General features: G+C 29.6%; 3 protein-coding genes and 1 non-coding gene across 4 annotated transcripts; 2 read left to right on the plus strand and 2 right to left on the minus strand.

Moving 5' to 3' along the window:
• Positions 1 to 6936: 6936 nt before the first annotated feature.
• On the plus strand, positions 6937 to 11145 carry LOC121219298 (probable serine/threonine-protein kinase At1g54610). Its single transcript, XM_041097217.1, has 7 exons — positions 6937 to 7545; positions 7639 to 7923; positions 9000 to 9317; positions 9544 to 9771; positions 9920 to 10020; positions 10110 to 10233; positions 10544 to 11145. The coding sequence occupies exons 1-7, from the start codon at positions 7174 to 7176 to the stop codon at positions 10883 to 10885; spliced, it is 1770 nt and encodes a 589-aa protein (XP_040953151.1). The 5' UTR covers positions 6937 to 7173; the 3' UTR covers positions 10886 to 11145.
• Positions 11146 to 12258: 1113 nt separating this feature from the next.
• Positions 12259 to 13272, minus strand: LOC121219299 (protein kinase 4). The gene is made up of 3 exons (XM_041097218.1): positions 12836 to 13272; positions 12691 to 12764; positions 12259 to 12526 (listed from the first exon to the last, which is right to left on the minus strand). The coding sequence occupies exons 1-3, from the start codon at positions 13146 to 13148 to the stop codon at positions 12419 to 12421; spliced, it is 495 nt and encodes a 164-aa protein (XP_040953152.1). The 5' UTR covers positions 13149 to 13272; the 3' UTR covers positions 12259 to 12418.
• Positions 13273 to 14251: 979 nt separating this feature from the next.
• Positions 14252 to 14323, minus strand: TRNAQ-UUG (transfer RNA glutamine (anticodon UUG)). Its single transcript has one exon. It is a non-coding gene; the product is annotated as a tRNA-Gln (tRNA).
• Positions 14324 to 18041: 3718 nt separating this feature from the next.
• On the plus strand, positions 18042 to 20918 carry LOC121219300 (bidirectional sugar transporter N3). Its single transcript, XM_041097219.1, has 6 exons — positions 18042 to 18181; positions 18273 to 18309; positions 18405 to 18615; positions 18694 to 18852; positions 18943 to 19062; positions 20424 to 20918. Exons 1-6 carry the CDS (start codon positions 18139 to 18141, stop codon positions 20676 to 20678), a joined length of 825 nt encoding a protein of 274 aa, XP_040953153.1. The 5' UTR covers positions 18042 to 18138; the 3' UTR covers positions 20679 to 20918.
• The last annotated feature ends 512 nt before the right edge of the window (positions 20919 to 21430 follow it).

The raw sequence follows: 21430 nt of genomic DNA on the forward strand, positions 1-21430 counted from the left end.
TCCATTACTTTTGTGTCTATTTTTATTCTATTATAATTAACTTGATTTGATTCGAAATATTTTCTAATTTCAAATTAATCGAATCAAGTTATTCGGTTTTTTGAATAAAATCAAATGAGTAATTTGGGTTTTCGAGTTTTAGTTGAGTTGAATTTTACAACTCGAATAATTTGAACAATTCGAATAACCAATTGATGTAAATATCTCTTGTGTCCTTGATAGTTTTGAAAATGTGCAAATTGGTCCCTCTAAAAAATTACAAAAAATTCAATATATTTAAAAATAATTTTTCCAAAATTTTATAAATATATATATTCAAAAAATTAAAAATTATTAAAAAGTTACTAAAAATCTTTAAAAATATGAAAACGCTAAATGATAAATTTTACAACTTAAACAAGTAAATTATCAAATCAGGTTCATCCTACTAAGTAACTTGTTTTTTTTCCCCTCTTATTTTGTTTTGAAAGAGATTTCAAATATACATGATATTTATGTTTTTTAACTTGAAATTTAATCATATTGTCAACAAGATTTATGACCGGTTTAATTTGTTTAACTTAACTCAAAATTTATTCGACTTGACTCAAATCTCATTTACTTGACTCTATTTAGAAAAATTTCAAATTGAGTTAAGATGATAAAATAAAACTCATCAAGTCAAGTAATTTAATAATTTTCACTCTATTTGATTAGATACATAGGGGCATAGACAGATGGCCTTGGTCCCTCTAATGGTAAAATTTCCTTATAACCCCTTCAAAATTTCAAAAACTACAAATTAATATAATAAATTTACATTTTAACTTTAAATTTATGATTCATCTCTGATTTCTCTTAAAACAATTTTTTGATTTTTCCCAATTTACATCTTTAATCATCATTTAAAAGCATAACTTTGCATCTGTTACTTAAATGAAAAGTCAATGTCGAAGCAGGTAGCAATATTTCTACGCATTTCTCACAATATCGCCAACCAAAGTGAGGATTAGTCAAAAGCTATATAACTCCATTGACTGGCTCAAATTCTTTGAAATTGAACACTATTCCTCATATTTTTCAATAGCAGAGATAGCCAACGGCAACAAAAGTCAATCAGTCTTTATTTTGGCTTGTAATTTTCTTCACTTTCAATGGTAGAGGTGGCCGAATAACCTTATACCAATTAGTTTCTCTATTATTAAATAGACTAGTTTAATCAAAGAATTAAATAAAGTTAAATTAAAATAGAGTTAACGTTTACGGTATAAAAACGGTCATTTATTGTTTAGTAGAGTTAATATATTTAAAATATTTTAGTTTAATAAATAATTTTTTATTTAAAATTGAACTGCAATTGAAAAAAATAAATTTTAAAATTTTGTAAAGGATAAATATTAGATTTATTTAATATTTTAATAATATAAAGATTAAATTAATTTATTTAATAATAGAGATATTAATTTTTATAAAAGATAGAATTTCCAAATGCCTATTGCCCACTGTAATGAATAGTCGGTATCGAAGTAGCTAGCAATATTTCAATGCCTTTTTCAGTCATTACCACTTCAATTTTCACCAACCACCATAAAACTTCATTTTAGTTTTAATATTTTAAAAAACCTAATGTTTTCGTCCTTCTATGTTTAATTTTACCGCTAATGAAAACGTGATATTAAATTAATTTAAAAATCCAAACAGTAGTTTTCAACAATGAGTAGTGGTAAGAAATTGTTTTTCTTTTACCCTCCAAGTTGTGTTTGATGTTCTTTTTTTTATAATTGTTGGGTTTAAATTATTTGTAGTTAGCCACAAATTTAGGGTAAAAGCAAAATTAATTTTTTTATTATCTTTTCTCCTTCTTTAGCTTTTTAATCTGATTTAATATTTAATTTATTGTCAAGTCATCACCGTTAAGCTAGACATTACCTATCTAAACTTGAAGGTCTACCTATAATTTGGGAGATTTTGAGCAAAAAAATAAGGTCCGTTTAAAATATGGGTTGAACTCCACCTTGAACATTCAAGGCTCGAGTCTAGCTCGATCCGTTTTGTATGTTTAAAAAGTGTTAATATCATGTTTAATACCGTGAACTCAATTTGATTGTCCCATCAACACCTCTACATCAAAAACTAAAATGTAAAAAAACAAGTTGTTTGAAATGGAGCACTACACAGTACACACATATATATATATATATAAGGAAAAATATTTATATTTTAACATATGGCAATGAAAGTCAATCTGTCTTGATTGTGCCTTGTAACTTTCTTCATATTTTCAATGGTAGAAGTCGCCAGATTACCTTTCAGTTCATATATACCAACTATTAAAATTAATACTAGTAATTGACATTAAAAAACATATATATAGACTTCTAAATATGATTAGCATAGTATAACATGGAATGTTTAAATGTCTACCTTATTCGTTACTTAGAATTGATACGTTATTCGGAATAGTGATTAGAGTTTTTGTCTAGCATTTAAATAATATAGGTTTAAATTTCGTCATCCTTTTTCTCCCTCAATGTTGTAATTATTTAAAATTAATATAAATAATAATTTATATTTCCTCAAATCATTCAAAAGTCAAATAAAATATTATTATCCTTTTATGTTTATATATTTTGTGTAAATATTAATAGAATGTATAAATATTGAATACTAAATTTGTTAAATCAAGACTCAATTCATCGAATGTGTAAATGTTGCGGGCTAAATTTTTTAAACCAAGACCAATTTAACAGAATGTGTACACTTTGAAAGTTAAATTTGTTATTAAAAAAAAACATTAGCATTGTGATTAGTTGCCCTTACTTGCTCACTTTTGAAAATGTCAAGGACTAAAATTCATTGAATTTTCTAGAGGGACCAATTTACTTAATATTGAAATTGAGAGGGACCAAAAAGATATTTTTTCCTGCATAAATCAACAGAACAAGCATACAAATTATTATAAGCTCTTGACTGGAGTGGTGGTCAAAATTCTTAACAGACATCCATTTTACACGGGTACAAATTGTATTACCTCCATCCCTACTTCAATATTGTATAAAAAAACATGTGAATTATTAGAAGTGCAAATTAAGTGCTCTACGACCATAGATCTCATCATGGGCAACAACAAATGGTCAAGTCAGATTTAAACACATGTTTAGAGAGATGAAAAGGGTCATAGACAGAAGTGAAGTTGAAATTTTTTTTAGAAGATTAAGATTAAGCTATATAATTTTTATGGGAGTTAAAATATAATTTCAGAATTTATTGACATATATCTTTATAATTTATAGGACTATAAATTAAAAGTTTTTTCATTTTTGAGAGTCAAACTATAATTTTAGTATATATTTACTTAAAATTTTATAAATTTTAAAAAAGAGTAAAATTAAAAATTTTCCTTGCATGGCAAAAATTGTGAAATCCTATGATTTCCATCTTCATAAAATTGAGCAACCGCCTATGAATATCTACAATTTGCTACTAGATGATCTTAGTAGTGTTGTGCGCAACGTTGCTTGTGATGTTTAATCTTTAGGTTTTTCCGAGTTTGACCCTCCCGTTTACACTAAAAAAAAGTGCAAATCAAGAAAAAGAGAGGGCATGGAGAGGCAACAAAGGGGATGAAAAATGTTGATAAGAAAATGATGGAAAATTCAAAGTTGAAAATGACAGAAAGGGTATAAAAGGAAGTGCACGTTATTAATGTGGGAGGGTAAAGTGAGTAAAAAATATAGATAAGTGAAAGTTCACCTCATTTAATTACTTTTCTATGACTTAATCTATACGAGTATTGTTGTGGATATAGAAGGGCAAAGATTTAGGTGTGTTAAAACGTATTATCTCTCTATTTATAAGTTGAGAAGGAGCTATAGATAGTTTTTGATATTATAAAAAAAAATAAATATGATCAGAACATATAATAAAATTATTAAAAATATATTATTGTTTACTACTTACTACTTAGTAACTAAATACGGCCATGAAAATTGATCGTTGTTGATACTAATTAATTTGTGTGAATTTTTTGAGACTCTAACATTCTTAACTTTTATTATATTAGTGCTTTCCAACCTTATCATTATTATTATGCTTAGTAATGTAATTACTTGTTTAAATTAAGTGTATAGTTGCATGAGTATGCGGATTATTATGATGTAGAAATGGTTTATCAGGTCGGTATTATTATTTAATAAAAAATTATAAATTTAAAATTTTTATAACTTTTTTTATAAATTTTGTTTATATCTTTTCATGGTTTTTTAATAATTTTAAAATTTTAAATGGGCTTAATTGATTACTTTTAAATGGTTATTAAAGTATTTTTGACCTTTTAAACTTATTAATTTCAAAATTTTCTAATTTACTTCCAATAAAAAGAGAGGTCAAATTAGATAAATGTATAAAGGTTGATGGGTAATTTTATTATTAAACCTTATATATAAACGCTAAAACAAATATTTAAGGTTACAATTTTAATAAAATAGCTATTTTTTCACTTATCTAATATATAAAGATTAATTTACTTATTTTTCTCTATAAAAATTAAAATATAATCCAAAATATAATATAAGAGGGGTTGTGGTACTGTATTAACCCTATAGAAAAATAATAAATATATCACATATATTAATTAAATTAAGTGATGTTCAAATTTTATAAATAAAAATAAATGTGATGAAGATCCGATCCCAGTCATGAATTTGGAAATATTGAAGGGACGTAATAAAAACAAATGGTGGGAGTGGTGCCATGGCATCCCATGACCATGGCTGACACTGTGACTTTCATTGTCTCACAATAAATGCAAATCATACCATCTTTAAGGTGTTTCAGTGTGGTAGGTCTGCTCATTTTTTCACTTTATCACACTACTACTACATTACACATTATTATTTACTTTTTTATCCTTCTAATTTTCATGTTCATTTTCTTGGAAAATGTTAATGTAATTTTTTAATGAGTATCAAACGTGGAGGCGAGTCACTCATTTATTAATAAATTTATAGATATGGATTTATCGAATGTGGAGTCGAGTCACTCATTTATTAATAAAGTTGCATCTTTCTTCCTTAACATGATAATTCAAATGGTATCAATATCTCAAGTTTCAAAATTTAGCAAAGCCGATGTCAACCCCGTATCCTTTTTTTAACCAACTTAGCAACCTTTCACTTTTAACCTATTTATCATTGTCCATTTGATCAAAACCATAACCTAAGAAAATATACAATGAACCTATTCGCACACCCTTACCTCGAATTAACAACCAAATATTACTACAATCACAATTAAAGAAAATAAATATACAGATAAAAAGCAAATAAGAAAAGGAAAAAAGCCGCTTGTTTCAATGATCCCGGCTTAAAAAACAAAGGGACAAAATAAAACCAATGAAAGGGAATAAAAATATAAAAAAAAATGAGACTCAAACATATTATATTCATCCATGAGTTAGTCAGAGAGTTTCAGGCGACAGAGGTTTAATCTTAAAGGCCAAGGAGAATGTCTTATTAAGAAGAGGAATATATTAAAGTCAAGTGGTCATTCGATGACGAAGGACAAAGATTAAAGTTTATTAGGGCTTCAAATTTAAATCAATGAAGTTTAAAGCCATTTCAAGGAAAATTAAACTATAAAGTCGAAATAGGAAGGAAAAAGTTTTGGTTCAATGAATGTTTTTGTTAGAGGAGCTCAGATGGTGATGAGATTACTGGAATACACATGTGAAGGAAGTCCTTAAAACTTTCGAATAGTCTAGCGGCTAATTTATAACTTCTTTTTTTTTTTGAAATTAAGTGACTAAAGTGTAAATTTACTAGTAGTTGAGTGACCTTAATTATAGTTTACCTTATGATGAATAGTGAGTTCATGGCCACATCTAACTTCCATTACAAAGTTAACAAGCCAAACACTAACTCATAATTCTAAAAAAATTCAATGATCAAATTATTACTTTTTAAAATGAAGTATCCAAAATGTAAATTTACTAGTAGTTCGGTGACATTGACTATTATTTACCTTAATTAATTATTTTTAATAGTTCTACAATTATAATTCTACCTTAAAAATTGAATCTTGTTAATATGAATTTAAACTCAATTTAACTTAATTTAATTATAAAAATTTAACCATCCAAACTAAATTCTTAAAATTAACTCCAACACAAAGACAAATGGAGCTCTAAACAAGTCAAACCTAAAATGACTAAAATTATAAAATGATTGGGAACATATAAACAACAAACTCAAAAAATACTTTAAATTGAAATTATAAAAAAAATAAAATTAACTTGAATATTAATATTTGGTTTATTGATCACGGGTGTTCATCCCATTATCCAAATCGTGGGTTTGAGTCGCGAAGATTAGGAAAAAGTAACATAGATGTATTTGTATTAAGAGTCAGATTGCATTTGGTCTCATCTATTAAAAAAATACGTAAATTAGTCATTGTGCATTTGATCAGAAAATAAATTGATCTTTTTGTTAAAAATTACATAAATTTATGTTGTTAAAAATTAGTATTGTATGTCAGCATGAGGTACACATAACATACTACGTATTACCGTCTGATTATTCTATTAGCCACATCAGTTTTTAACAATAAAAATAGATGAAATGTTAACAAAAACTAACTTGTTTTTTAATATAATGTATAAATTTAATTTGTGTATTTTTAAGTACAGAAAGGCTATAATACTTTTATGGAAAGAACTATATAATAATAATTTGGTATGAATTAATCCAAAAGTTTAATTTGAAAAAATTTAGTTTTTTTTTTGAAAGAATAATAATTTATTAGTTAATAAAATTATTGAATTATTTTACTTTAGTTTACGTGGTCTGTTTTGACTTTCCCAAAGTCATGATGTCACTCTCTTTTACCATTGCATGGCAATTACGTAGTTTTTCAAAAGTCAGTGCCCTATCTTATCTTACAAATCTCACTTGCTTCAGTGTCTCAGTTAAGCTAAGGCTAAATCTAAAGCTATCTTTGCCGTTCTTCGCGCGGTCTCCTCTTTCCTTCTTCATTTTTTTCCTCTGTAAAATTCCCCTCAAGGTTTCAAAAAAAAAAAAAAAACGTCGCCGTTTTAGAAGTTTCGGGCTTTCGTTTTTGCCACAAAACCGCTAGTGGTTTTCCTGTTAATCGGAATACATTATTATTATCTCTAATGCATTTGTTTTGAGAGGAATGGGTTGTGTCTTCGGGAAGCAATCACACCCACCGTCTTCAGATCGACGGCGGCGGAGCAAAACCGTAGCTTCACCACGTCATCCACGTACTCGTCGTCGCCGGAGCCGTGGTGAACCATCCACTGAAATCTCAGTCGTTAATGCTGTGGACCCAGTTGTGGATGTTGAAGAGAAGGAGAGACCGAAGCAACCGAAGCAAAAAGCTAGACATACTGGTGATTTCTCGGTGAGCATTCCGGCACCGGAGAGACGACGGACACCATCAGACCTTAACCAACAAGGGTGGCCGTCGTGGTTGATGGCTGTAGCTGGTGAAGCCATCCGTGATTGGACCCCAAGACGTGCCAATACATTTGAAAAGCTTGACAAGGTATCTTTTGAACTTAATTTAAAAAGCTTCCTTTCATTATAATCATTTTAACAATTTGGGTTTTTCTTTTTTTCCTTTTTTTTGAATTGAAAGATTGGACAAGGGACTTACAGCAATGTGTACAAAGCTAGGGATCTATTAACAGGGAAAATAGTGGCTTTAAAGAAGGTTAGATTTGATACTTTAGAACCAGAGAGTGTAAAGTTCATGGCAAGAGAGATACTTGTATTAAGGAAACTTAATCATCCAAATGTAATTAAGCTTGAAGGCTTAGTTACTTCAAGAATGTCATCTAGTCTTTACTTGATATTTGAATACATGGAGCATGATCTTGCTGGCCTTGCTGCTTGCCATGGAATCAAGTTCACTGAGCCTCAGGTACCCATTCTTTCATAAATTGGGTTGTTAGTTTTTGCTGATTATAGCTTGATTTTACTGTTAAATATTGATTACTTGGTTTGGGTTCTTTCCCTATTTTGCTTGTCTAATTGAGAATTTTATGAATAGATACGGGTAAAAGTGCCATGGAGGCCCTTACTAGGGGCCATTTAGAAATTGGCCATTCCTATTAAAAATTTCATCCATTTCTACTTTTAAAAACTGGCTTGCTAACGGAATAATTAGACAGTTCCACCTACATAACCAGTTTTTAACAATAGATATAGATGGAAATTTTAATAGAAAGATTAGTTTGCTTTTTGATCTAATGTACAAGGATTAATTTGTCTATTTTTTGAGTAGATGGGGTAAAATGCAATCCAACTCCTAGTACAAGAGCCTTCATGGTACTTTTACTTATATATGGGCTTTTGATGTTACTCTCAAGTATTTTAGCTTACTACTTGGGTCCCATACCTAGTGGTTTTGACATTCAATTTTGTCTGTAGAGCTTTTTTAGATGTTTTTGTTTTTATACCCTTTTTGAGAGTGTATGCAAATTCATGGAAATTTCGTGCTTCACTTCAATTTTTGCAGTTGGATTTACAGTTCTTTTGAATTATACCGTTTGTTTTGACAGTTTCTAGATGGAATGAATGAGAAATGACAAGATGGGTAAAGAAAAGATCCTACTTTTCAAAAGTTAATCGATTCCTAATATAGGGTTTTTAAGATATTTACGACAATGATTCACATCGTACAAGGTTACAACTGTCTTTGATGTTACTCCAACATGGTGATTTGCCACCTTTTTGAAGCTGAATTCCTTGGTTTGTAATAGTTGGTTGTTTGCTTTAGAAGGCTGGTCCATTGCTGAAATTAGATAATTGTTGCACAATGTGGAAAAAGTGCCGAGAAATGGCGTTAGTTTGTGATTAGAAATAGTTAAATGCTGGTTATGGCTTGTGATATTGTGCACTTGCAATTGTTATTACTCGGTTAATGAGGTTTTACATTGCTGAAGAAGTGAAATATTTAGAAGATTGATTTGTTTTGATGTTTCTTCTCTTGGGCAGGTAAAGTGTTATATGAAGCAGTTACTTTCCGGGTTAGAGCATTGCCACAACCAAGGTGTTTTGCATCGTGATATCAAGGGTTCTAATCTTCTTATTGACAATGAAGGGATTTTAAAAATTGCTGATTTCGGGCTGGCTACCTTTTATGATCCTGAGCAGAAGAAACCCTTGACTAGTCGAGTAGTTACTCTTTGGTATCGTCCACCTGAACTACTTCTTGGGGCAACTTATTACGGTGTTGGGGTTGACCTCTGGAGTGCCGGGTGCATTTTGGCTGAGCTAATTTCTGGGAAGCCGATAATGCCAGGAAGGACAGAGGTATAAAATTTCTCTCTCTTTTATTGATCTGCTCATACTTAGTGTATGGTATATTAATGCATATGGTCATTATTGGCCCGTATGGGTTTGAGTTTTAGATGCTTAAAACACATTATGCTCAACCTTGGAACTATTTGTTGGTGATGGCTTTGGACATTGGTCAAGGCTTAATAAGCCAATCCCGAATGATCTTGGCGATTGACATCATATTTTTTCGCTTGCTTAGGTTGAACAACTGCATAAGATATTCAAGTTATGTGGATCCCCTTCCGAGCAATATTGGAAGAAATCCAAATTGCCAAATGCAACGCTCTTTAAGCCACAGCAGCCATACAAACGCTGTATAGCTGAAACTTTCAAGGATTTTCCATCTTCGTCTTTACCTCTTATTGAAACTCTTCTTTCAATAGACCCTGAAGAACGAAGTACTGCCACTGCAGCTCTTAACAGTGAAGTGAGTTGTATCAGCTTTGTTAATGCATCTCTCGGGAAAAACCAATATTCATGTTTTACCTATGATCCTTATTTATATATATTTCAAAATAGCTTTATCGATTTATGTTGAGCATTCCATGTTTAATTATTTCATTTCCTGTCTGCAGTTCTTTACCACTGAACCATATGCTTGTGAGCCGTCAAGTTTACCGAAGTATCCCCCGAGCAAAGAAATGGATGTAAAATTGAGAGACGAACAAGCCAGAAGGTTAGCCAGCTTTCTTTTTTTTCCACTTTTTGTTTTCGTTTTGTAGTTTGGCTATATTCTGGTAGCTGACATGCATTTTTTCCACATAGGCAAAGAGGTCTAGCCAGCAAGGTTAATGCAGTTGATGGTGCTAGGAAAGCTAAAGTTAGTGAACGTGCTAATCGAGCAGTTCCTGCCCCCGAAGCAAATGCAGAGATTCAAGCAAACTTAGATGTAAGTGAGACACTTTTCTCTTCATATTCTTTTACTAATGCTTTTACCATTTTATGTTCATTTCACTTGATTTTGAGAATTTCTCATGAATGAAGTTTCCGAGCTGCTGCATATTAATTTCCATCTAAATTATTCCAATTACAAATATTAGCTTTAAGTGCTTGGCTTTGTTAGTTAAGGCTGAATTTTGAAATACTTTTCTTGAGTATTATGTTTGTTTGATCACATTTTTAGACCATTTCGGCCACGGTTTGGTCACTTTTGGGTTTAATGCCGATACTTGTTTGTTTGATTGGTTTTTTTTTTCCAGAAATGGAGAGTAATGACACAAACAAATGCAAAAAGCAAGAGTGAGAAATTCCCACCTCCCCATCAAGATGGAGCTGTTGGGCATCCATTAGATGCTTCACATAAAGGGCCTCTATCTTTTTCCGCAACTGACACTACTTTCGGCTCATCAATTTTCAACTCTAAGTCATCGGAATCTGCTAAAAATCCTGGACCTGTCGTCGGTTCTTCGAGAAGAAAGAAAACCAATAAAGACCCCCAAAGGGCTCCGTCTAGAAAGTTCATCCGTGGTTTCAAACCATCCTTGATAGGCCTATCGATGGATTTCCTGTTCCGAGGTAAGTCTGAGGTGATTCGTAGCTAGAATTAGAATAGTTTTCCAAGTTCATAAACCTTTTTTTTAAGGGACTTAAAATGCGGTTTTCCCATTTATTCTGCCCCCCTCTATTTTGTATCTGATCATATAAATATCTGGTGTATAATCCATGCCAAGATCCCACATTATTTGGTGCATAATCTTCCTATGCAATCCCACTTTTTGTTGTACAGTTCTTTTGGATGACAATGCAAAATGTTCAATATTTTCATCAGCTTTGAATAAAAATCTAAGATTAATTGCTTCAAGTTTTAGGGTTAGCTTTACACAATGCTATTCAATTACACATTATTATTAATCTTTTAATGTATTTTATAATTAGACAATTATAAAAGAAAATCAAAGGGAGGGGATTTTTTTACATTGGTATAAAAACTTAAACTAATTTACTCCGATTAATATTTTTAAAATTTAACCATTAATATATATTTATTTAATTATTTGAACGATTTTTTTATATAAAACATAGGGGTAAAAATCTAAAATTAATTGCTTCAAGATTTAAAAGGGAGGGATTTTTTACTTAAATTACGAAAGTTTTTTTTTTATATAAAACAAAAATTTGACATGTATAATTACATTAATGAAATATAACATAAAATATTAGTATGTAAAATTTTTCTGCACTGCAAGTAGATTCATTATTTGATTATACAAATTATTACAACTTTTATATTGTTTTATTTAATTAACCGGAACATTAATTACATTCACAATGTTTTGTATAATTAAAGGGGAAGAGATTTATTTACACCGATGTAAATTTAAGTTATTATTTCGTAATTTTTTATACAACTAATTTTTTAACCATCCAACTGTGATATTTCATGTTCCATTAACATAGACCATGCATATTAAGTGTTTTTTTACGTAGATTTATTTTCAACTTTCATCATAGTTTTTTTCAAAATCTACCAATTCGTTGTTAGTGTTAATATTGAAGTTGTAAAATTCAAAAATTATAAAGATTAAATTTGAACAAATTAGAGTAGATAAACCAAACCCACATGATTGAGTTACATTAATGAAACCTGTTGGTGGATTTCACCAAAATTGTGTGGTGTTGGTGCTTTGCTTCCTCGGTTTAGACCAAGGATTTCTTGGCTTCCCCCTTAAAAGAGCATGGTTAAGTTCAATGTTGATGGTTTGACAGGTTGTGGAGGAGTGTTAAGGGATATTGCTAATATGTTCTCAAGATCACTCAGAGTGTTAGGCTTGAATGAGACGGAACTTGATATTATCAAGATTATATTGTTCTTGTATGTTTCTTTTCAATGGCTTCGTAAGTGTTTCTTAGTTGTGGAGTTTAATTTCGATAACTATAAAAATATAATTGTATATATAAAATTTAATCCACATAATAAATAATTATGAGATTTATTCCTAAGAGCGGTGGAATATAGTTAAAATAAAAAGAGAAGAGAGAGAAAGAAAGAAATAAGCTCTCTTTTCTGTTTTAATGTTAGCATAATCATCTAACTTTGCTGAATGAAAAATCTCGATGACTACCATAACATACAATTAGCAACATGGTTTAATATGAATCAAGTTTTTCACATATTTCCCCCAAGGCAATAGCCACCACATTTTCGTCCCTTTTGATTCATTTTTCAGCTTCGTTGGCGATTCCTGAAATAAGAAAACCTTCAACTATGTCAACCTCATTTTCATTTTCATTAGAAGTATTCATGCACGACACTTAGAATTCAGACTGGCCTCATTTGGCCTAAAATTTATCTTGTTGAAGCTTATGAACAGGCCTAACGATGTTGGTGTTTGGGATATCAAATTACCTCACTGGATGTCTGGGATTCGTCCGTCCCATCGGATTTGCTAAACGACTCTTTCTTCTTAAGATCATTTTTGCCTACAACAATAAAAATGGTTGTTGTTGAAAAATTCAAAATTCAAGATTGAAAACATGAAAAATGTACTTACAATTACAATTATCATCATTCTTCTTATCCTTGACCAAAGGTGTAATGTAAAATCTGAAGCTTGGTGAGCTTGGACAATTAAGAGGGCCATCTACACTGCCAAACTCTAAACTCTGACTTCTTCTTTCTCTGTTGTTGTTGTTGTTGCTATCATTTGTTTGTACAGAGGAAAGCTTTTGACTTCCATTTGATTCATTACTATTATCATTTTGGGAAATAAGATCTTCACCGGAGTCAGCAACAGCCCTTTTTCTGCTTCTCCGAATCTCCTCCACCCTATGGCAGAGGAGCGGAGGCAGTTTAGGCAAAAGCATCTCTATTTTTTATTTTTTTTTTGGTGGTTTTTTTTGTCTCAATTTTCTTTAAAAGATTAAATGAAACAACAAAAATAGGGTTGAGAGAGATGGGGATAGCAAGCCGAATGGATGGTTTTTCCGAGGTCCAATTTTGGGTTTACAATAGCTTCGACAAACACCATCAGATATTTAACTTGCATACTATTCATGGAAACATACACGTATTATATGCCTATATAAAAGAGTATTGAAAGAGTTAAAAAGTATCTGGGAAGTTTTTAAGACCCAGTCAAATTAATTTTTAATTTTTAATCTTGGAAATTTTTAATTTTTAATTGCAGTTTAATTTCACTTACAAAATCATAAAAACTTTTAAAATTTCAACTTGACCTTTTTAATACTATAAGGACTAAATTGATAAACTAATTTGATCAAACCCCCTATAATAAAACCTTAAGAAAAGTGTTCTGCATGCCCTCAAAACCATCATTATTGTTTCAATTTCTTATTTAGTTTTTCTAACAACTCAGACCATGCGAATAGCAAATGTGGGATTTTGATTGAAAAGTAAAAAAATTTCACAAACTAGGTTGGGTATAGAGTATAGTAAAAAAAAAAAAAAGTTAAAAAACAATATATAAAAGAAATGAGACATATGGTAAATTTATAACTTTACCTGTGGAGTTAAAAAAAAAATACTGTTAGTGTATCAAATACAACAAATACTCACCAAAACGATGTTTAGCAAAAAAAGGTTTAATCACCCTTAAAAACATAAAAAGAAGTCACTGTACTTTTTAGAAATTTGAAATTTAGTCCTATTCTTTTATCTTTAAGAATTTAGTCTCTCTACCTTTTAGCTTTTAAAATGTAGGTCTATTTGTTAATACTATTATTTTTTTTGTTCAATTTGTTGGCGTGACATTTTAAAATAAAAAAAGTCACTTAGTAGATCTAACTAAAAAAATGATGTTGCAATGAACTTAAATTTAATAAAATAATTCTAACAGTGTTAATGATTGTATTTGAATTTTGATATGTAAGGGACTCAATTCTTAAAAATAAAAGTATAAGAACTAAATTTCAAATTATATTTTAACAGAAAAAAAAAGAAAACCAAGAGGTCCCACCGGGAGTCGAACCCAGGTCGCTGGATTCAAAGTCCAGAGTGCTAACCACTACACCATGGAACCATGTTGGGCACACGACTCAAAGTAAACAATTTTATTAAGAATAATGATTTATTAGAGAAATTTATATAAGGGTCCTAAAAGTAAAAATAGAAAAAAAAAAGATAGGTGACGTAGATTGAAGCAAACCTTAAAATGTTGGGCAATAATCAATCCTTAAATTGCAATTAATATATCTACCTAATACAAGTTTGAATCATTCCAAAATTTCTTTTATGGCTTCTCAAATCATGAATTTAATTAGTTTAACAATAATTAAGTAAGCCTTGATTAATGGCAAACTTAGTAGCATCATACGTATAGATTATTACACGCTTCTCATATAGATGAAAGTTATTATGTATTTAGTATAGGGTTTGATTCTCACTTTAAGTATAGAGCTGCTTTAAAATTCGTGGCTAACATTTGCCCTTTAATGGGCCTACATAATGTGGATGATTAATTGTTGCGCTCACTCCGGTAGATATCTTGAGAAATCAAAAAAGTAAAAAAATTATATAAAAATTAATTTTCTTTTAAAATGATAATGTTAAAAATTGAATTGTTCAAATTTAAATCCAAATATATATAGGTTTTTATTAATTTTATGTAGAAATATAAAAAGGTAATTTTTCTCACAATAGTATAACTTTTTAAAGAAAACATGGTTCTTTAATTATTTTCCAATTAAGGGTCTGTTTGATTGCCAATAAAATATTTTCTGTAAAATGATTTCGCGAAAATGTTTTACTTTTCTGTAAAATTATTTACTGGAAAATATTTTCTGGTGTTTGATTGAATCTGTGTAAAATATTTTCGGCTGTTTAGCAGATTTCCTGGAAATATTTTTCGAAAAAATTGTTTTTACATCTATTGATATGTATTAATAAATTTTTATATTTTAAATTATTTTTACATATATTGCAATGATTTATTTATAATAATACTCAATTATTAAGCTACAATATTAATCGTTATAAATTGAAAAAAATTAATATCAAATAAATTATTTGTAATTGTGTTAAAAAAACAAGTATTGAATAATTAAAAAAACAAGTTACTGGAAAATCGATAAATAGAAGCAATTTTCTACCGGAAATGAAGGAAGGAATGAAGGAGGCAATAGAGAGGAGAGCACGGAAAATGTCTTACGGAAATTGAAAGGGTAAGACATTTTCCCTAAAATGTAACCCATTTTCCCTTGTTTTGGAGTTCATTTTCCAAATGGAAAATATTTTCCGCCAATCAAACGCTGGAAAAGTTGGAAATGATTTTCCAGAAAATCAATTCCTTTAATCAAACAGACCCTAAGTTGGAATCCAATTAGGGGCAGAGGGAGGAGGCTGATAGCTGTTGCTCAAATCTATTGTCCTTAGTGTAGTGATTTTGTTTACATATACTTGTATTTTGTCTTCAATTGTTTTTGTACACAAAGCAAAATGGAAGCAAATATTGACTCATTGATTATCTAATGTTTCACTAATATTAAGCGGTGTTATGTGGTCAGATCGTAATATAGAAAGACAATTTATACTAGTAGATAATCTAAACAAGTCCTTAGTCTATTCAAAATTGGGTAAATTGGTTGAAAAACTAATATGTCATCTATTAAGTCTAATTAGGGAGATACCTTGTCTTGGGTATTAGAGCAGATGACTTCCAGAAAATAGAGACATAGATGTGATTGACTGGACTGACAATACATCGGATAGGACCCAAGTAAAATAGGTCCTAGATCTGTTTATGAATCTATTCACTGTAACGTTCATAGTGTGACATATACACATTAATCTTAAGTGGATTAATGACTATGTACGTGTGACTCGTAAACTTTAATGTAAATGAAAGCCTAAGTTCAAGTAGTTAAGGAACCGAAAGTTGGTATATTGGATATACGATTTCTACATTATGTAGCATCATTCCACAAAAGTGAAATTCATAACCCAATAAAGGATCTTAGGTACAAAAGTGATGAGTCTAATTGGTAAGTATTAGAGGTTGGGATCATTTGTTGTACATGTTGCTAAGATAGTGGATTATCTCTTTTAGTAAGGCCCTGCGAATGTAAGAAAACCGAACTATATAAATATATCGCGTGTTCATTATATTTTTACCTTGTTCATACTTAATGACTGAAGGAGTTGGTAATAGTTACCAACACTGTTTTTGGCACTGCTCTTATTTTACTTGCAAAAATATCTATTTTGAAACTAACAACATATTATAAAACACTTCAAGCATCAAAACGTTTTCAACATCAAAAGAAAAGAAACTGTTCTATACATCATTAATTTCCTCCTCTAATTGTAACTACAATAGGTTAATTAGCTGTGTTTCTTGTAGATCTTCTTTGGCTTAGGCTGTATTCTATTTGGTTCTTACAACATTCTCTGAATTCAATATCCCTTTTGTTGCATATCATATGTATTATATATAGGATAAAACATTAATTGTCTGAAATATCGACATTATTGAGAACACCATCTTCTTTTATTGACCAACAATGCTCAATATATTACCAATTATTGTCCAAATCATATTCCTCAATAGTGTTATATCCCTCAAGTACACATAAGAAACTAACCAAAAGTTACTTCTCAATTTGGATAGATAGCTGTTTCACATATGATCTATCAGATAAAGATATTACGGATCTTAACTTTCAAAATACTCAAATCCCAGTCACGTTTATTTAATATTTCGATATATTGAATGTGGTAATTTTTTAACTTGGCCCTTAAACTGTTTTCTTTTTCACGTTAGTTCCGAATCTTGATAAATTTTCTCAAATTGATCCCTAAATTTGGAATCAGTTCATGAGTGATGACATGGTGTTATGAGATTCTGCCATGCCATCACTTGAATTTTTTTTAAAAAATCATATAAAATTTAAAAAATAAAAATGTTTAAAAATATAAATAAATTATAATTTAAAAAAAAATTCAAGGAGTGCCACATCATCATACTGAACAAAATCCAAATTCAAAGATCAAATTGGAAAAAATTTGCCAAAATTTGAGACTAATGAAAAACAAAAAGTAAAATAAAAATAAAGACCAAGATAAAAAAAAAATACCAAGTTCAAAGACTAAATGTTACTTTTTAACCCTTAAAAAAAATACTACAAATGAATAACTCTGTATCAAAACTTAAATCAATATAATGAATGTTAAGGTTGTCTTGGGTAGTGCCATTTAACTTAACAAATCTCAATTTTGATTTAGTGCGGTTATACATATGAAATTTTGATTGTGGTTCAAACTTATATACAAAGCTTTAATTTTAATTCAATCATGCACGTTCAAAGATATAACTAAATTAATTTATTTCTTTATTTGTGTATGCAATATATAGACATAAAAAGATGTTATACCAATAATTATATTAATAATTTGTAAGAATTGAATCAAATCAAATCAAATCAAAGTTCATGTTTAAAAGTGCACATTAAACCAAAGTGCATGTATAGTTTTAAAATTTATCCTATGAATTAAAAAATAACATCAATTTATAAAAAAAAAAATCAAATTTACAATATTTTGAATCTTTGATAAAAATATTTCAAAAAAAAACTTCAAAGCTGAAAAGCCATATTCAACAAAACATGCAACTGATGTTTTCTATTAATCGTAAAAAGTTGTGGTGTTTTTTGTAAAATAAAAAAGCACCCATCTTTAGTCTCTATTAATATATCACACCAAATGTGTTAGAATTTGGATAAGAAGAAACTAGTATTGGGTCTTTACCTGACTTACAATTAACCTCCTTCTACATATTATTTCTATACATTATATACCCTTCAAACATCAAAGAGAAAGTCTTGTAGCTCAAAAACAAAAATGGCTTATCACCATCCATGGATATTCATCTCTGGCATTCTAGGTATAATTCCATTTCCATTTCCATATATATACTTACATATACATTCATATAATTAACATCTTGTTCATTTCTGAAAATCCCAACAATATAGGTAACATTCTCTCTTTCATGGTGTACCTTGCTCCTTTGTAAGTGTTTCTTCTTTTCTTTTCTTTTCTTTTTCTGTGTATACATACACATATACAACATGGGATTTGATGTATATATATATTGAGAATTGCAGGCCAACATTTGTTCGGGTTTATAAAAAGAAATCAACAGAAGGGTTCGAATCATTACCTTACGTGGTTGCCCTAGTGAGTGCGATGCTATGGATCTATTACGCCACTTTAAAACCCAATGCTTTCCTTTTAATGACCATAAACTCCATTGGTTGTGTTGTGGAAACCATTTACATCATCGTCTTCATCGTTTATGCTCCCAAGAAAGCTCGGGTATACTACTAATAATACTGTAATATACATATATGTATATACACACAAAAATAACGAGCTTATATAAGGTTTTGGCAGATATTGACATTGAAGTTGCTTCTGGTATTCAATATGGGAGCTCTTGTTTTGGTTCTTATTACACATTTCTTTTCAAAAGGGAGAAGTCGAATCCATGTTATTGGATGGTCATGTGTGGTGACATCGGCTGCTGTTTTTGCAGCTCCTTTGAGTATAATGGTTAGATATAATTATTATTGTTTAATCAATAATTTTAATTTGATTTGTCTTGTTTTAATTATTAATTAATGGTGTTTAATTTTTTGATAGAGGTCGGTCATTCACACCAAAAGTGTGGAGTTCATGCCATTCACTTTATCATTTTTCCTCACCTGCAGCGCCATCTTGTGGTTGGTTTACGGACTACTCCTTAAGGACTTCTATATATCTGTAAGTATTTTCAAATCCATATATATATATATTATAAGTTGAAGATGCATTAATATTTTAAAAAACTAGGTTATATTTTAATTTGGTATTAATATTATGCTTAGATTTTGTTGAGGGAATCGATCTCTTCGGAGAAGTTTTCGAAGTGTTGTTTGTTGGGCAACTGACTAGACCTCGATAATGATTAGTAGTTGTGTCGGAATTTTGTCTCCCATCTCTATTAAAAGCCAACTTTCCATGAGGGACTTGGTTTGCAAATGGTGAACGCCATAAGGAATTTGGCCATAGGTGGGTGTATAGACACCCACCAAGAGAACGTAAGCGTCTCGACCTTAGTGGGGTTTGAATTCTTGACTTATGACATATAGGTCACCAATTAGGGAATATTAGGGACGAAGCCAAAACAATTGTTTGGGGACAAAATTAAATTGTAATTTTTACTATAGTAAAAATATAACTTTTTAAAGGATTAAATCAAAATTTTATCATTTTAGAGGGATTAAAGTGTAATTTTACTTTTACTAATTTAAAATTTTTAAAAATTCAGGAGTAATCCCCAAAATTCGCTGACAAATATGTTATCACTTGAGAGACTTTTCTTTTAAGGAGTAGTCTCCCTCACCCCTTAACAAATCTAATTCACCAATACAATTAAATAATTAATTAATTTAGAATTTTTAAAAAGAAATTGATACCCAAAATTTTCCTGCCATTTAAAAGGTGAAATTGGGACTATCAAAATAATTATTTTTCACTATTTTTTATTTAAAAAGATAAACATTAGTTCACTAATCAATTTTTTAACAGTATTAGTGATTTAACTAAGGCATAACAATAATGATAGGAATATTAAATTATACCAAATTGATACATAGAATAAATTCTCAAGTTGAATATAGTAACAAAAAAAAATCATAATTTGATGGAAAAATAGAGTTTTTAAATTTCATATCTATACCTTGACTTGTGAAATGAAAATATATAAGTTAAAAATAGGTTTATAGTCTTTGCACTTTTCAAATATTGAAAATTTAGTCTTTTTAAATTTTAGATTTCAAAATTTAAGTTTAACTGTTAATATCTTTTTGTTAAATTGGCTGTTGTTACATTTTGAAAATAGTCTTGTTGTTGTAATTAACTTGAATTTAACCAAAAAAGTTAACAATATTAATATTTAGACCTAAATTTTAAAATCTGAAAAGTGCAGGGAGTATAGCAATGAAATAAAAATGATTTATCTATGCATGAAATGTGGCCTCTACCTAGAAATATCAACCCCTTCATTCACGCATTTCTAATTTCCTATTGTTGTAGTTTCACCTAATTTTTATCTGATTTCTTTATTGGTTTAATAATCTCAGCTCCCAAACATTGTGGGAGTTGTTCTAGGAACAATCCAAATGCTACTGTATGTAGTCTACAAAAAGTTCAATAACAACATTGCCAAAGACCATGAAAGGAAGCAACCGTCGCCGATTGTGAACGGAAAGAACATGAATCATATCAAAGCTTCAAATATCGACAGTTCGTCGCCGCAAGTTTCCGGTGACATCGAAGTCGGTAGAGATGAAAATTTGTATGGCCCTCAGTTAGAACATAGTGATGATGGAGTTTGAATTTGCCTTAATTTTACATTGTTACCCATTATACACAACTTTTAAAGATATTAATATGTAAGTAAAGCCAAATTAAGGCAGGAGCAACCATTGAAATGATTGGACTCCTGGTTTTTTAAGGCTTCCTTTTTTTTTCTTTGCCATTGGAAAGAAAATTAAAGATTGGAGGATGCTTGGACTCTGTAACATCTCCCAACTGCAATTGATGGTTATATTTACAATTATTGAAGGTTCGAATTATTCCTTAGCCCAATACATGCATAAGTGCTTTTGGGTTTATTCTCCTCAAATGGATCTAATGGATAAAAAGTAGCTATTAATTTAGCTTTAGCTCTGATGATATTTTTGGTATTATAATAATAAGAAGAAAATGGTGAAGTGTGTTTTTTTTTTGGGTTTAAATGTTGGGAAGGGATTATTAATATTAATAAGTATTTTATAAAAAAGAGACGGAAGCCAAAATTTGAGATAGTGATCTCAAATTCAAATCCAAATTTATTCAATTACCACCAAAATTCCTTTACAAATTTGACAAGACAATAGTAGCCAGGGTTGACCTAATGATTATTATTATTATTATTAAAGCATAAACACGTATTAAATTAAATGATTAACTCAATTCTATTTATTTAACTAGATTAATAACAATAAATCTAAAAGAAATTTGATACATAATGTATGACTCAAATTTGAGATTTTAAATTTTTTAAAATCTCAATCTTGTCATTGAATAAAGTCTCATCTTTAATTTT

This window comes from Gossypium hirsutum, chromosome D07 (genome assembly GCF_007990345.1).
Source record: "Gossypium hirsutum isolate 1008001.06 chromosome D07, Gossypium_hirsutum_v2.1, whole genome shotgun sequence".
NCBI classification, from domain to species: domain Eukaryota; kingdom Viridiplantae; phylum Streptophyta; class Magnoliopsida; order Malvales; family Malvaceae; genus Gossypium; species Gossypium hirsutum.

Bases quoted from the DNA above. Each gene is read 5' to 3' on its own strand.
- LOC121219298 (XM_041097217.1), top strand. From the start codon at position 7,174: ATGGGTTGTGTCTTCGGGAAGCAATCACACCCACCGTCTTCAGATCGA. The intron at 7,546-7,638 runs GTATCTTTTGAA...TTGAATTGAAAG, and splicing joins CATTTGAAAAGCTTGACAAG to ATTGGACAAGGGACTTACAG. The intron at 7,924-8,999 runs GTACCCATTCTT...TCTCTTGGGCAG, and splicing joins TCAAGTTCACTGAGCCTCAG to GTAAAGTGTTATATGAAGCA.
- LOC121219299 (XM_041097218.1), bottom strand. From the start codon at position 13,148: ATGCTTTTGCCTAAACTGCCTCCGCTCCTCTGCCATAGGGTGGAGGAG. The intron at 12,765-12,835 runs GTAAGTACATTT...TTATTGTTGTAG, and splicing joins GAATGATGATAATTGTAATT to GCAAAAATGATCTTAAGAAG. The intron at 12,527-12,690 runs GTAATTTGATAT...TTCTTATTTCAG, and splicing joins AATCCCAGACATCCAGTGAG to GAATCGCCAACGAAGCTGAA.
- LOC121219300 (XM_041097219.1), top strand. From the start codon at position 18,139: ATGGCTTATCACCATCCATGGATATTCATCTCTGGCATTCTAG. The intron at 18,310-18,404 runs GTAAGTGTTTCT...TGAGAATTGCAG, and splicing joins ATGGTGTACCTTGCTCCTTT to GCCAACATTTGTTCGGGTTT. The intron at 18,616-18,693 runs GTATACTACTAA...AGGTTTTGGCAG, and splicing joins ATGCTCCCAAGAAAGCTCGG to ATATTGACATTGAAGTTGCT.